At 45.6% G+C, this 16,510-nt stretch overlaps 1 protein-coding gene across 1 annotated transcript in view; it reads right to left on the bottom strand.

Moving 5' to 3' along the window:
• Positions 1 to 5,589: 5,589 nt before the first annotated feature.
• Positions 5,590 to 16,510, bottom strand: part of RWDD4 (RWD domain containing 4) — a 36,432-nt gene continuing 25,511 nt past the window's right edge. Inside the window, exons 5-7 of the mRNA XM_075334680.1 lie at positions 11,760 to 11,877; positions 8,120 to 8,293; positions 5,590 to 5,795 (exon numbers count right to left, since the gene is read on the bottom strand). Of these exons, the coding sequence (XP_075190795.1) occupies positions 8,205 to 8,293; positions 11,760 to 11,877 (207 nt within the window). The 3' untranslated portion in view covers positions 5,590 to 5,795; positions 8,120 to 8,204. The remainder of the gene's footprint in view (positions 5,796 to 8,119; positions 8,294 to 11,759; positions 11,878 to 16,510) is intronic.

The following is a 16,510-nucleotide window of genomic DNA, read 5'->3' as shown; positions in this document are numbered from 1 at the left end:
ACCCCGGATGGGGATGCCATGGTAAACGACCTTATCTCAGCCATCAATAGGCTGTTGGATATTTCTCCCCCAGCCCCTTCAGCAGAAGAGGCGGCTGCGGAGCAGGAAAAGTTTCGTTTCCTTTATCCCAAGCGTAAATTGAGTGCTTTGTTAGATCACTCTGACTTCAGAGAATCAATCCAGAAGCACGACGCTCACCCAGAAAGGCGTTTCTCTAAACGATCTAAAGATACGCGTTTCCCTTTCCCGCCTGAGGTGGTCAAGCGCTGGACACAGTGTCCAAAGGTAGACCCCCCGATTTCCAAACTTGCAGCTAGATCCATAGTTGCAGTGGAGGATGGCGCTTCACTTAAAGATGCCAATGACAGACAGATGGACCTTTGGTTAAAATCTGTCTATGAAGCTATCGGCGCGTCGTTTGCTCCGGCATTCGCAGCCGTATGGGCACTCCAGGCTATTTCAGCTGGCTTAGCAAAAGTGGATGCTATCATGCATCCAGCAGTGCCGCAAGTGGCGCACCTTACCACGCAGATGTCGGCGTTTGCGTCTTACGCTATCAATGCGGTCCTAGAATCTACCAGTCGCACCTCAATGGCGTCCGCCAATTCGGTAGTTTTGCGCAGAGCCTTGTGGTTAAAGGACTGGAAAGCAGATGCTGGTTCCAAAAAATGTTTAACCAGTTTGCCTTTGTCTAGAGAGAGACTGTTTGGCGAGCCATTGGCTGACATCATTAAGCAGTCCAAGGGTAAAGACTCCTCTTTACCACAACCCAGAACATCCAAACCTCAGCAGAAAAAGTGGCAGCAGAGGTTTCAGTCCTTTCGAGGTTCGGGCAAGACACCATTTACCTCGTCCAAAGGGACTCAGAGGACGCAAAGAAACTCAGATTCGTGGCGGACTCACACACGCCCCAAGAAAGCAAATGGAGGTACCGCTTCCAAAGCGGCTACCTCATGACTTCCAGCCCCCCCCCTCCGCATCGCCGGTCGGGGGCAGGCTCTCCCGCTTTTCCGGCATTTGGATGTCACAGGTCAAAGACCGGTGGGTGACGGACATTTTGTCTCGCGGGTACAGAATCGAGTTCAATTCTCGTCCTCCAGCTCGGTTCTTCAGAACCTCCCCACGTCCAGACCGAGCTGATGCTCTGCTGCAGGCGGTGGATTCCCTAAAAGCGGAAGGAGTGGTTATCCCAGTCCCTCCTCAGGAACAAGGGCAAGGGTTTTACTCCAATCTCTTTGTGGTTCCAAAAAAGGACGGCTCGTTCCGTCCTGTTCTGGACCTAAAACGGCTCAACAAACATGTGCACGCCAGGAGGTTCCGGATGGAAACCCTCCGCTCTGTCATTGCCTCAATGTCCAGAGGAGACTTCCTTGCCTCAATAGACATCAAAGATGCTTATCTCCACGTGCCAATTGCTACAGAACATCAACGTTTTCTACGTTTTGTGATAGGAGACGACCATTTTCAGTTCGTAGCTCTTCCATTTGGTCTGGCGACAGCCCCACGGGTCTTCACCAAGGTCATGGCGGCGGTGGTAGCAGTCTTGCACTCTCAGGGACACTCGGTGATCCCTTACCTAGACGACTTATTGGTCAAAGCTCCCTCTCAGGAGGCATGTCAGCACAGCCTGAATGCTACGCTGGAGACTCTACAGTCTTTCGGATGGATCATCAACTTTCCAAAGTCGATCCTATCACCGACTCAGTCACTAACGTATCTTGGCATGGAGTTTCATACTCTAGCAGCGATAGTGAAGCTTCCGCTGGACAAGCAGCGGTCACTACAGACAGGGGTGCAATCTCTTCTGCAGGGCCAGTTGCATCCCTTGCGGCGCCTCATGCATTTCCTAGGGAAGATGGTGGCAGCCATGGAAGCAGTTCCCTTTGCGCAGTTTCATCTGCGTCCACTTCAATGGGACATTCTCCGCCAATGGGACGGGAAGTCAACGTCCCTGGACAGGAAAGTCTCGCTTTCCCAGACGGCCAAAGACTCTCTACAATGGTGGCTCCTTCCCACCTCATTGTCTCAGGGAAGATCCTTCCTGCCCCCATCCTGGGCAGTAGTCACGACAGATGCGAGTCTGTCAGGGTGGGGAGCAGTATTTCTCCACCACAGGGCTCAGGGGACGTGGACTCCGCAGGAGTCCACCCTTCAGATCAATGTTCTGGAGATCAGAGCAGTGTATCTTGCTCTACTGGCCTTCCAACAGTGGCTGGAAGGAAAGCAGATCCGAATCCAATCGGACAACTCCACAGCGGTGGCATACATCAACCACCAAGGAGGGACGCGCAGTCGGCAAGCCTTCCAAGAAGTCCGGCGCATTCTAATGTGGGTGGAGGACAGAGCATCCACCATATCCGCGGTTCACATCCCAGGCGTAGAAAACTGGGAAGCAGACTTCCTCAGTCGCCAGGGCATGGACGCAGGGGAATGGTCCCTTCACCCGGACGTGTTTCAGGAAATCTGTCGCCGCTGGGGAGTGCCGGACGTCGACCTAATGGCATCCCGGCACAACAACAAGGTCCCGGCATTCATGGCGAGGTCGCGCGATCAAAGAGCTCTGGCGGCAGACGCCTTGGTTCAAGATTGGTCGCAGTTTCAGCTCCCATACGTGTTTCCGCCTCTGGCGCTCTTGCCCAGAGTGCTACGCAAGATCAGATCCGAGTGCAGCCGCGTCATACTCGTCGCTCCAGACTGGCCGAGGAGGTCGTGGTATCCGGATCTGTGGCATCTCACGATCGGTCGACCGTGGTCACTGCCAGACCGACCAGACTTACTGTCCCAAGGGCCGTTTTTCCATCAGAATTCTGCGGCCCTGAACCTGACTGTGTGGCCATTGAGTCCTGGATCCTAGCATCTGCTGGATTATCTCAGGGAGTCGTTGCCACAATGAGACAAGCTAGAAAGTCGAATTCGGCTAAGATCTACCACAGAACGTGGAAGATTTTCTTGTCCTGGTGCTCTGCTCAGGGAGTGTCTCCCTGGCCATTTGCATTGCCCAAGTTTCTTTCCTTCCTGCAATCGGGGTTAGAAAAGGGCTTGTCGCTCAGCTCCCTTAAAGGGCAAGTTTCGGCACTATCCGTGTTTTTTCAGAAGCGTCTAGCACGTCTTCCTAAGGTGCGCACGTTCCTGCAGGGGGTCTGTCATATTGTGCCCCCGTACAAGCGACCGTTAGATCCATGGGATCTGAACAGGGTACTAGTTGCTCTCCAGAAGCCGCCCTTCGAGCCTCTGAAGGAAGTTTCCTTTTCTCGGCTGTCGCAGAAAGTGGCGTTTCTTGTTGCGATCACATCGCTTCGGCGAGTGTCTGAGCTGGCAGCTCTGTCATCTAAGGCTCCCTTCCTGGTGTTCCACCAGGACAAGGTTGTGCTGCGCCCCATTCCGGAGTTTCTTCCTAAGGTCGTATCCTCTTTTCATCTTAATCAGGATATTTCCTTGCCTTCTTTTTGCCCTCATCCGGTTCACCGGTATGAAAAGGCCTTACGTTTGCTAGATCTGGTGAGAGCACTCAGAATCTACATTTCCCGCACGGCGCCCATACGCCGTGCCGATGCACTTTTCGTCCTTGTCGCTGGTCCGCGCAAGGGGTTGCAGGCTTCTAAAGCCACCCTGGCTCGATGGATCAAAGAACCAATTCTAGAGGCCTACCGTTCTGCGGGGCTTCCGGTTCCTTCAGGGCTAAAAGCCCACTCCACCAGAGCCGTGGGTGCGTCCTGGGCATTACGTCACCAGGCTTCGGCTCAACAGGTGTGCCAGGCGGCTACCTGGTCCAGTCTGCACACTTTCACCAAGCATTATCAGGTGCATACCTATGCTTCGGCGGATGCCAGCTTAGGTAGAAGAGTCCTGCAGGCGGCAGTGACACCCCCGTAGGGGAGGGCTGTTTTGCAGCTCTAACATGAGGTATTTATTTACCCACCCAGGGACAGCTTTTGGACGTCCCAATCGTCTGGGTCTCCCAATAGAGCGCTGAAGAAGAAGGGAATTTTGTTACTTACCGTAAATTCCTTTTCTTCTAGCTCTTATTGGGAGACCCAGCACCCGCCCTGTTGTCCTTCGGGATGTTTTTTTGTTGTTTGCGGGTACACATGTTGTTCATGTTGAACGGTTTTTCAGTTCTCCGATGTTGTTCGGAGTTAATTTGTTTAAACCAGTTATTGGCTTCCTCCTTCTTGCTTTGGCACTAAAACTGGAGAACCCGTGATACCACGGGGGGGGTATAGCCAGAGGGGGAGGGGCCTTGCACTTTTAATGTAGTGCTTTGTGTGGCCTCCAGAGGGCAGTAGCTATACCCCAATCGTCTGGGTCTCCCAATAAGAGCTAGAAGAAAAGGAATTTACGGTAAGTAACAAAATTCCCTTCTTCCTTACCTCCTCCAGCGCTGAGCTCCCTCCTGTCTGGCTCCGTGCTTCTCTTCCTTACTATCTGGTTCTCAGTGCGGTCATGTGATCGTAACAGCAGAGAGATCTCTGCCTGCCTGATCACAGTGGAAGCAGGGACACGGGGAGAAACGCTGGAGGGGGTAAGTAAAGCTTTTTTATTTTAGAATGAGCAGCAGCCTGGGGGCCAAATCTAACACAGGGGGGGCATGTGCCATCACAGGGGGGCGCAGGCTCATATAATATGCACCGCTCCCCCAGCCCATCACTGCGTGCGATTTCAGCACCACCAGAGATGGACAGCGGCTGTGCATATTATATGAGCGGGAGCAGATCAAAGGCTGCAGCCCGCAGCGTTCACCTGCGCTCCAGAGCTGCTGCCCCCACCTCCCCTGGACGCTGCAGTGTAGATATATATATATACACCCCCCCGTATATTCGGCTTATAAGACGCACCCCCTACTTTCCCCCAAAATTTGGGGGAACAAAAGTGCGTCTTATAAAGCGAAAAATACGGTACTTTTGTTTTTGCAGAATGTTTTTGAGTCATCATGGATCAAAAGCATCCTAACGAGTCTATAGGTGTATGAAGATCACATACAGCATACAGTGCCATGTGCACGTAATCTGTCTAACATTACAATGGGTAGAATTATTTCTTTGCTTTATAAAGAAAATCACCGATTTAAACTCTAATGGTAAAAACTGAGCAAACACTGATGAAAATTAATAATTTTTCTTGTCCGTGGGGAAAAAAAAACAAAAAAGCCCGAAAAACTGCCATCCTATTGGTAGCATAAAGCAGTGACAAAGGCTCCGATTCCAGTGCTGCACCTCTTTCAGCAGTATTCACGCAAACCCCGGCTGTCCTCCTATACCTGAGCTGCGGGCGCGTCATACACATTTGCTGCCGACTGACAAACTTTCTTCCTTTGCTCTGCATAGGACGGTAGATGTTCATGAGTGACAGATGTGGTCATGAATATCAGGGATTCAGCAGGGCGCCCACATAATGGAGAGGACGTCAACACTGTAGAAGATAACTAGGGATCTGATGTAAACAAGCGGACAGGGCAGATGAATGTGGTGACAGATTCACCTTAGTAGGACGACATCTGGGCCACTTTGCCTTCGTAAATCTCCCACACTCCACACCTAGTTCAGTTTCTCTTCACAAACTGATAAAATGAGTCACATACACTTGTCAAAATAAAATACAAGATCACTGCACATCTTTATTAAACAGGAAGCCTACAAAAGGGGCTTCTCTTAGAAAATGTGACTTTTATAATAAATTACCAAAGTAAAATAAGAAAAAAAACAAAAACTGTAGAGCTGACGACCTGCAGTCACGCATGGTATTAAAAAGACTCTTCATGGCGTCTAGTCATCCTCGGTGGAGCCGGTTTTGGAGAGCTGAAACACGAATTACAGAACTGGTTAGATAATCTTACTCTACGTAATGTGAAATAGCGAGCAAACAAAAGCAGAAACAGTCTACACAACTGTGGGAAAAATTATCTCCTGCACAATCTTCTCTAGAGATGCTGAATAATCTTAACTCGAATAGTTTACCTGGAAACACAGACACTTATGACGGGGAAGAGTTGTGCCATGTACAACTCCCAGGCCAGAAAAACATTGTGAGGATTTATAAAAACTAGCACGAGGGAAAAAGATAGGATTTTCCTTGGTAACCAATTGGTTGACTCTTTCTATGGATCCATATACACGGTAAGTATCATGGAACAAGATTGCACTCAAAATAGGATATCCAAAAAGGACAATAAAGAAGTCCAAAAATAGGTGGACGCACCATCCAAAAAAAATCCAAGAAGTCCACTTGGTAGCATAAATCAAAAGATACAGACTGTGTCCCAAGCGCAGGTGAAGGAATCACATAGCTCCTTTATTCTGCCATAAATGCAGGCTGTTACAATCCTTTAGGCTTCAGAACATCAGTCGTGGCCAAAAGTTTTGAGTCTGAAATAAATTTAGGGTTTTTTTCACAAAGGTTTGCTGTATTGGTTTTCAAAATGCCAATTTACATTACAGTGGAACCTTGGTTAAGGAGAACAATCCGTTCTGGGAGTGTGCTTGTTAACCAAGTTACTCGTTCAGCAAAGCAAAATTTCCCATAGGAAATCATTACAATGCAGATAATTCGTTCCACAACTTCTTTAATGTCCTATCCTGGTCCCCTATTGTGCCATTCCACACACTTACAAACAGGCACGCACACACACATATTATGGTCACCTTAGCTTCCGGTCTATCACCGGTCTCCTGGGACTTGCTGTTCTCCGGTACGGGCTGTGTATCGGGTAACCATCGCGACGAGGGAGGAACTTCCGCTGCCAGAGCGCTGACTTCAAAAGGCAGGAGCCGCTTGCCTCTGATTGGTCAGCGCACTGCCTTTGAGTAGCGGCTGACAGCCGAAGTTCCTCCCTCGTCGTGATGGCTACCTATACATATCTTGTACTGGTGAACTGCAAGTTCCAGGAAGCCGGCGATGGAACAGAAGGTACACATTATGCTCACCTTACCTTCCGTTCCATCGCCGGCCTCATGGATCTTGTAGTTCGCCGCTACAGGATGCCGTGTGTGTGTGTGTGTGTGTGTGTGTGTGTGTGTGGACTGCGGTGGATGTACGGAACCGAAGTGTGTGCGGTGAGTATTTTGCTTGTTCAGCAAAGCTTGCTCAAAAGTGGCAGCAGGCATGTGTCAGGGCATCTGCACACACACAATGAGGCAAAGGCTATTGGAGCCTGGGATGGTGTGAAAAAGGGAAGCAAAAAAGCTACTTCTTTACAAAAAAACCCCATCAAGGACAGATTGACATTCTGCAGGAAGTACAGGGATTGGATGGCAGAGGATTGGAATAAAGTTATTTTCTCTGATGAATACCTATTCAGACTGTTTAGTACCTTAGGAAGTAAGAGAAGAAAAAGGGGCGTGCTACCATGAGTGCTGTACCATGTCACCAGTAAAGCATCTTTAGGCCATCCTTGTGTAGTGTCTTTGTATCAGTCAGTGGGATCAATCACAATTTTTGCCTAAGAACAATGCCATGAATAAAGAACGGTATCTAAATCTTTTCCAAGAACAACATTTAAAGGAGCACTTTGGTGATTATGCTCTTTTCCGGCATGATGGAGACCAAGTCATAAAGTAAAAAAGTGCTTCATCAGTGAACAAAGCATTAAAATTTTAGGTCCATATCTGAACCCATTGAGAATTTGCAGTCATTCCTAAAAAGGCAGGTGGCCAGACAAATACAGAAATTGGGATAAGCTCTAAGCACTATTAAGACAAGAACGGGCTGTCATCCAGAATTTAGCCTAGAAGTCCATATCCAGCTGCCAGGGCGAAGTACAGAACTCTTGAAAAATGAGGGTCAATACTCTAAAAATAAAGTCTCTGCATAAACTTTGTATTTCTCAATAAAAGTTTAAAAACTTGTGAAATGTGTATAATTCTACTTCAGTAACCATAGAAAAAAAAAAATGGCACCGCATGGAGGCACATGATGAAGATCTCTTCACATCAGGAAAGCTGTGCAGCCTAGGAAGACAAGGTTACACGAGGCAGCACGAAAGCAGCCCAGACCTCAGAGACGGAGCTGTGCACCTAGTGATCATTTATCCAAACTTCAACTTTAAAATCATTCAAAAATTAAAAAAAAGGAGCACATATCACCCTTAAAATTCCATAATGAATTTTAACGACTTGATACTTACATGCTGGAAGCACGTATAGACCCGCAGATGCCGCCATATCAACACCAGCCAGGATAAAAAGAGAAATAAAAAATAAGAATAGATTTTACCATTTCCCAAACATTAGAAGATGGTCAAGATTTACCTTAATTACATCAACCCAATTCCATCCACGTGGTAGCTCCCCCTTGTGGTCTAAAAAATAAGAAAATAAAAAATATTAATTTATGTGCTTCTTATCAGCATAATGAAGATATTACAGTTTTCAAAACATCTCAATAACTATTAGCTATGAGGAGCAATGTAACCATGTGGACAGCAAACCAAAACTAGTCAACAAAACTAAACCATGCCTACACTTAAAAGTACAATATGATCAATCAAAAATTACATAAAACCAATGAAAGGAAAACAGAAACTACATACTTTATTAATATTAATACATGACAAAAAAGTTGCCTGGAAATACAAAAGGGAAAGGAAATACAAATATACACAATACCTGTAAAAAACAGCCAATAATGTGTTACAAAGTGGAACAACAGGCTAATCCCGTATGATACTATACAAACACTATAGCCACTATAGCCTAGTGCAGACGGTAAGTATCTTTGTATATATATATATATATATATATATATATATATATATACACACGGTATAATATAGATAATTATAAGGAGGTGTACAGCTAATTTACAGGTGACAGATTGTCATGGGTTCCTATGGTGTAGCTACAAGGCATAGCTTGCTTGCTTCAGGGTGGGTGTCACAAGCACATACCTGCTGGCTTCATTCAGAGGTAACATGTTTAAGGCTGTGCGCCCACGGGGACAGCGTCCTGCGGTTATATCCGCAGGACATTCCGCAGGTGCTCCCAGAAATCCGTAGCACAACTTTGTCTGTTTCCATGCTGTGGATGTACAGTGGAATGTCCTGCGGATATGGTGCGGGCATTCTGCATTGAGGATACAGTACCATGGCTTCAGCACTGCATCCTCAATGCAGAACAAGTGCTGCAGTGATCGGGGCGTTCATATTACTTACCTCCATCATGCAGCACCTCGCTTTCCGGCGGCTGGGTCACTGTCAGTGTCTGGTGCACTGTGCTGGAGAAGGTGGGCGGGCCTGCACTAGCTCCGGCTGTCACTTGACCGGAGCTCGTGCAGGCCCCGCCCACCTCTTCCTTCCTGTACCTGGATCCACCACGCTGCTGTGCACTGGACAGAGAAAGTGACATTGTTGTCTTCTATCAAGGCAAGTAAGTATATGGGACCCTGTGGAGAAGTCCGCAGGAATAATTCCCATGCTGCTGGATTTTTCCGCAGGGAAATCCACATAATTTCCGCTGCGGAAAAAAACGCAGCGTGGGCACAGCAGTTCTCAAATGCCATAGAAAGGGCTGGGGAGTAGCTGTGCTGCAGATTGTTGAAAAATCTGCGAAATATCTGCGAAAAATCCGCGTCAAATTCCGCGCATTTTCCACAGCGTGGGCACATAGCCTTATGCTAGAATTCTTATTGATTCCCTTTGACACTGTGTTGGTGGTCTATATATGTTCATGTGCTAATCATGTATAATATAATTGGATACCTGGCCTATATGGCAATACTTTTGTATACTTTGTAGCCTGATGTTCGACTCTAACACATTATTGGCTATTTTTTTTACAGGTATTGTGTATATTTGTGACGCCCTTTTACAATTCCAGGCAACTTTTTTTGTCATGTATTAATAAAGTATGTAGTATCTATTTAGACCATATTTCGGCTTTCCTTTCATTGGTTTTAACCATATGGACAGAGATTCAGCTGCAGGAGTTTTCACAAAAAAGCTACTTCCTAAAAATAAATAAAAATTACAGGGTGATGGTATTTAAAAAAAAAAAAAAAAAGTGCTTAAAAGATTCTGCATAAAAACTAATGACTTAAAGGGAATCTGTCACTAGATTTTTGCCACCTAATCTGAGTGCAGCATAATGTAGAGACAAAGATCCTGATTCCAGTGATGTGTCACTTACTGGTCTGCTTAATGTAGTTTTGATAAAATCACTGTTTAATCAACAGTAGATCATTAGAGGACTACTTGGCATGCTGCAGGTAGTCCAGTATATTCATGAGTGCTGTATAACTGCTGGATCTGCAGCAGAGAAAACATTGATTTTATCAAAATGATAACAAACAGCTCAGTAAGTGACACATTGTTGGAATCGGGGTCTCTGTCTCTACATTATGCTGCTCTAAGATCAAGGAGGTGACAGATTCTCTTTAAGGGAACATTTCACCCCTTACAGTGTTTTATAGTGGCTGCAAAGTTGGTATAAAAAAAATGTGGTATACTATCATTTAACTTCTTAGATGCAGTGGTCAATAGCGACTGTGACATCTAAAATGTTTGACACTTTTCTATAGCAACAGAGAGGTACCAAAGAACTGTTGGTATACCACAGGCCTCTGACTATAAAGCCTCGTACTTTTCCGGTCAGTGTCGCACTGCTAATTAACACGAAGTCCCAGGAATTTCGAGCTCCATAGGGTTCCAATGGTAGAAATGTTAAATGACCCCTCTATGGGACTTCTAGTGTTAAGGCATAGAAATACTAAGAATTAAAATATACTAGAGCTGGAATGATCCAATTCGCAGGGATTTGTGGCTGCTGGACAGGAATGGGAGAACAGCATTTACATAGTTACATAGGTGTAAAAAAAGACCTAGGTCCATCAAGTTCAACCTTCCTGCACAAATTATATATTTTATCACTAAATCCTTTATAACTGACAAAGTTGTGTACTGACGAAAACATAAAAGCTGTTATAGCATCTGCCATTACTACCTCTTGCGGTAGGGCATTCCACAGTCTGACTGCTCTGACTGTAAAGAACCCTTTCCTATTTAGCTGCTGGAATAGTAACCCCTGGTCCTTAGTACTGTCTTTGGAAGGAATAAGTCATGTGCCCATCCTTTGTATTGACCACACACGTATTTATACATATAAATGAGATCTGCTCAGAGTCATCTTTTTTCTAAGTTAAACGACTCTTACTTGATTAGCCGTCCTGGCTCCCTACAACGGTGACGATGTGCCAGGCCATCAAATCAAAAGAAGAGCCACAGATGTCATCAGGTAAGAGGCCGATCAACTGTGACGTGAACATCAATTCTAAACTGTACTTTCTGGTAGTATGACGTTACTACTCACACATTGGATAAAGTCACTTGTCCTTTTTACCACAAAGTTAAAAGATACAAAAACATAAAATACAGGGCAGAAAAGTCATTTCTTTCCATTCTGCTCCAGAAGAAGTTACTGAATAAGCCGCCATTGACCAATACAATTCATTGTGCAAAAACGAGCCCTCAAAATTGCATCGACTGAAATAATGGATTGGTCCTTGCGTTATTAAAGGAAAAAACTGCTGACCGAGCTCCAAGCATCATCTACACTGAAAATGCTTATAGTCTTCCCTCAGTGTCAGACCTGTAGAGAGGAAGCCACGACCCGACCAGTGTGTCAGGACCCGATCAGCTTCCTTGTACCCCTGGTTGTGGAGTCCTGGATGCCGAGCACGGTTTTGGTGATAAGGTGGAGAATAACAATTACCCATCACATTATAGCAATGATGGTCCCCATTTGTTTATGTAAATTTCCATTCCAACATACCCGTTTTATCTGCCAGTTTCCTCTTTTGTGCTTTCGTTAACTGCTCCTTTTTGTCTTTTTTCTTACCAGATTGAGTTGTGTTTGTTGGTTCTAGTGTGCAGTCATTACCTATTGATGTCTACAACAGAAAACAGGCACATCAAATGCATTTCAAGAAAATCATTCAAAACACAAAAAAAATAAAAATCAAATCAAAGGTGGCCATAATAAAGTCAATGACGCACGAATAATTTCTTTCCAGCTAATAAAACCCCTGTAGAAAAATTTATTTTTCATATACATTTTTTCTTGTGTATATAAGAAAAATAGAAGGAATTTTAAAGATAGACATCTAGGCTCTCCTTTTACTTTTTAGTGGATCAACCACTACATCATGTGGAAGAGAGTGCCATAGTCTCGCTGCTCTTACAGTAAAGAATCACTGTCTGTGATTATAATTAACTCCTTACCAATATATAACGTACAAGCATGTCAGATACCGGCACCACGACTTTGATGCAGGCTCACACACCGAGCCCACATCTTTCCCGGCAGAAGATGGCTAACACTATTATAACTGGGAATAAGTCTCTGTCTATCTTTGCTGCCTTGATTTTCTTCTTTACACAATTTATATTTTTCTCTATATTTAATGCCTCTTCACGACCTTCTTGCTTTAACCAAGAAACACTTTCTAATTTCATTTATTTCGTCCCTTACAGCTCTATTTAGCCAGAGTGGTTTCCTCCTATTTCTAACTTGTTTACTCCCATAGGGTATATATTGTGCGCATGTCCTAGTCAGGATGCTTATACAAAAAAAAAAAAATATTCCATTTACTTAAATTTGTGTATTTTAAAAAGCACATTCTGGAGTGCTCATGCTATAGTAGTGTGCGAGCTGGAGTGCTCATGCTACAGTAGTGTGCGAGCTGGACTGCTCATGCTACAGTAGTGTGCGAGCTGGAGTGCTCATGCTACAGTAGTGTGCGAGCTGGAGTGCTCATGCTACAGTAGTGTGCGAGCTGGAGTGCTCATGCTATAGTAGTGTGCGAGCTGGACTGCTCATGCTATAGTAGTGTGCGAGCTGGACTGCTCATGCTATAGTAGTGTGCGAGCTGGACTGCTCATGCTATAGTAGTGTGCGAGCTGGACTGCTCATGCTATAGTAGTGTGCGAGCTGGACTGCTCATGCTATAGTAGTGTGCGAGCTGGAGTGCTCATGCTACAGTAGTGTGCGAGCTGGAGTGCTCATGCTATAGTGTGCGAGCTGGAGTGCTCATGCTATAGTAGTGTGCGAGCTGGAGTGCTCATGCTATAGTAGTGTGCGAGCTGGAGTGCTCATGCTATAGTAGTGTGCGAGCTGGAGTGCTCATGCTATAGTAGTGTGCGAGCTGGAGTGCTCATGCTATAGTAGTGTGCGAGCTGGAGTGCTCATGCTATAGTAGTGTGCGAGCTGGAGTGCTCATGCTATAGTAGTGTGCGAGCTGGAGTGCTCATGCTATAGTAGTGTGCGAGCTGGAGTGCTCATGCTATAGTAGTGTGCGAGCTGGAGTGCTCATGCTATAGTAGTGTGCGAGCTGGAGTGCTCATGCTATAGTAGTGTGCGAGCTGGAGTGCTCATGCTATAGTAGTGTGCGAGCTGGAGTGCTCATGCTATAGTGTGCGAGCTGGACTGCTCATGCTATAGTGTGCGAGCTGGAGTGCTCATGCTATAGTAGTGTGCGAGCTGGAGTGCTCATGCTATAGTAGTGTGCGAGCTGGAGTGCTCATGCTATAGTAGTGTGCGAGCTGGAGTGCTCATGCTATAGTAGTGTGCGAGCTGGAGTGCTCATGCTATAGTAGTGTGCGAGCTGGAGTGCTCATGCTATAGTAGTGTGCGAGCTGGAGTGCTCATGCTACAGTAGTGTGCAAGCTGGACTGCTCATGCTACAGTAGTGTGCGAGCTGGACTGCTCATGCTACAGTAGTGTGCGAGCTGGACTTCTCATGCTACAGTAGTGTGCGAGCTGGACTGCTCATGCTACAGTAGTGTGCGAGCTGGACTGCTCATGCTATAGTGTGCGAGCTGGAATGCTCATGCTATAGTGTGCGAGCTGGAGTGCGCATGCTATAGTGTGCGAGCTGGAATGCTCATGCTATAGTGTGCGAGCTGGACTGCTCATGCTATATTGTATGTGCTTAGTCTCTAAGGGGCTTGATGTGGCCATAAAACTAGTTTAAATAGATAAGATCAAATATTTTTAATGCAGAAGACTTTTTCCCAGCTGCAATTTTCTGTGTTGGTAGCCATAAAAGCCAAATTGTATACAAGGGAAGTCGGATGTAGCATCCAATCACACAGTTGTTACGTTAAAGAAAGTTAGTTAGATTATTGGCTGTTATCTTAGACCGTCAGATCCAATTACAGGGGAGAGTGGTGTGGAACAAACGATGTGATGAAGGAGTTTAAAATTCAGAAATTTTCAATCTGCATTGTGTTTCCTGAGGAAGGGGCACTATCCAAAAATGTGTTGAAGCTACCAGATATAGATTAGACAGATATATAGGTTATTTTATGGCCACCTTGTGTCTATAGATAGAGATATATACTGTATATTACTAGCTGTAGTACCCGGGCGTTGCCCGGGATAGTAACGGTCTCTCTCCTAGTGTGTCTGTCTCTTTCCCCGTCTGTTTCCCTGTCTCTGTATCTTTCCCTGTGTCTCTCTGTTTCTTTCCCTGTCTGTTTGTGTCTCTCTCTATCAGTCTCCTCACTAACATATTATTACCTCACACATAAGCTCCTTATACTAACAATTTATTTTGTTCCTATAGCAACCAATGACCGCTCCTATTAATAACCTAATAGCTCGCAGCTCCATTCACTTTAATGGAGGTAGGTTTTTTTTTAGAGTAACTAAAGTACGGGGTTAAATTTCCCCATCAAAACATAGTCTATGACATTCCCTGAGTCACATGAGGCGTCTGTGCAAAATTTTGTGATTGTAAATGCGACGGTGCGGATTCCTTTAGCGGACATACATACGAGTACACTCAGCTTTATATATTAGATACACCTATACTGTATACATACACACAAGGTGGCCATAAAATAACCTAAGGTGTTTGGAGCCGTGTGCAGACTGACCCAGTGGACAGAATTGGCTGAAAATTGGTATGTATGCTATTCAAGGCATGGGAAACCGAAGGCATCTTAAAAAATTTTTTATACCAAAACTCCCCACCAGGTGAAAAATTGGTGCTGTACAGTGAGAGCACCTTGCCACTTAGTCTGCAAGATGCCGGTATCTTTGCCGGATCATGCACTGTAAGAGCGGTTGTTTTAGGAGAATGCCAGGAATTCTACAGCTGCACTGAGAGCCTTTCGTCGTTTGAAAGACCTTCACACACGTAGCAGTCCAGTGGCCGTCAATTCGCTGAGACAGATGATGACACATTTTGAGGCAACAGAGTTACTGAGTGTTCAGCTAGGGTGCGGGCGACGACGGGTAAGCAGAGAGGTTGTGGAGGACATTGCCACTGCCGTCGTGGAACAAGGCACGAGCAACCCTGCCGAGAACAACAGTGCATGCAGTGTTTCCAGGCAATTGGGGCTCCCATACAGCACAGTGTGGAGGATTTTCCAAAAGGTCTTGCGGGCATACCCGTACAAAATTAGCCATCATCATCAACAACTTCTTCCTCGTGACAATGATACCTGCATCACATTTGCATTCATGTTTTTGGCGAGAGTGGAAATGGATGGAAATTAGCCATGGAATGTTCTGTGGTGCGACGAAGCGCATTTTTACCTGAATGGGACGGGGAACACACAAAACTGTCGCACATGGGCTACCAAAAATCTGCATGCAGTGGAGAGGCTTCTGCTGCAATCGTCAAAGTTCACCATTTGGTGTGGCTTCACCTCATCATTCATCTTCGGATTGTTAGTTTACGAAGAAATGAGGCCAACTGGGGTTGCTATCTGTTCCATGACAGCAGCGAGATACCAGACAATGCTGGAAACAGTGGTCGTTCTGCAACTTCAACAGCAGCAGTGTCTTCAGACGACCATCTTCATGCATGATGGAGCACCTCCTCACATCGCAAATCGTGTGAAAAATGTTCTGCGTGCACATTTTCCCGATGACAGGATTTTGAGCCACTCTTTCCCTAACGTATGGCCACTGCGTTTGTCCGATCTCAATCCTTGTGATTTCTGGTTGTGGGGACACTTGAAAAAGCGTGTTTATCGAGGAAATGTCAACACCCTGGCTGACCTCAAAGACTGCATCATTGTGTAAGTGCACAGCATTGCACTAGAGATGTTACACGCAAACGTCGAGCATGTTCTAGATAGGATGAACATAATCACCATGCATGATGGCGGCCATATTGAACAGTTATGCTAGTCTGTGGAACAATTGTGACGTCTCCAATTATCAGCACACTGTTTTTGGGCCGCTCGCTCACTGTACAGCGCCACTTTTTCACCTGGTGGAGAATTTTGGTATAAAAGTTTTTTTTTTAAGATGCCTTCCGTTTCCCCATGCCTTCAATAGCATACATACCAATTTTCAGCCAATTCCGTCTACGGGGTCGGTCTGCACTCAGCTCCAAACACCTTAGGTTATTTTTTGGCCAGTATGTATGTATGTATGTATGTATGTATGTATGTATGTATGTATGTATGTATGTATGTATGTTCTTTCCCATCATGGTATTTTTGTTCCATATCCTGGTATACATGTTCCCATCATGGTATGTGCAACATATAAAAAAACGTGAGTAC

Source organism: Anomaloglossus baeobatrachus, chromosome 1 (genome assembly GCF_048569485.1).
Source record: "Anomaloglossus baeobatrachus isolate aAnoBae1 chromosome 1, aAnoBae1.hap1, whole genome shotgun sequence".
Lineage (NCBI taxonomy): Eukaryota > Metazoa > Chordata > Amphibia > Anura > Aromobatidae > Anomaloglossus > Anomaloglossus baeobatrachus.
Note: the sequence above shows the minus strand (reverse complement) of the source record. Positions and strands in the feature narration are given on the sequence as shown.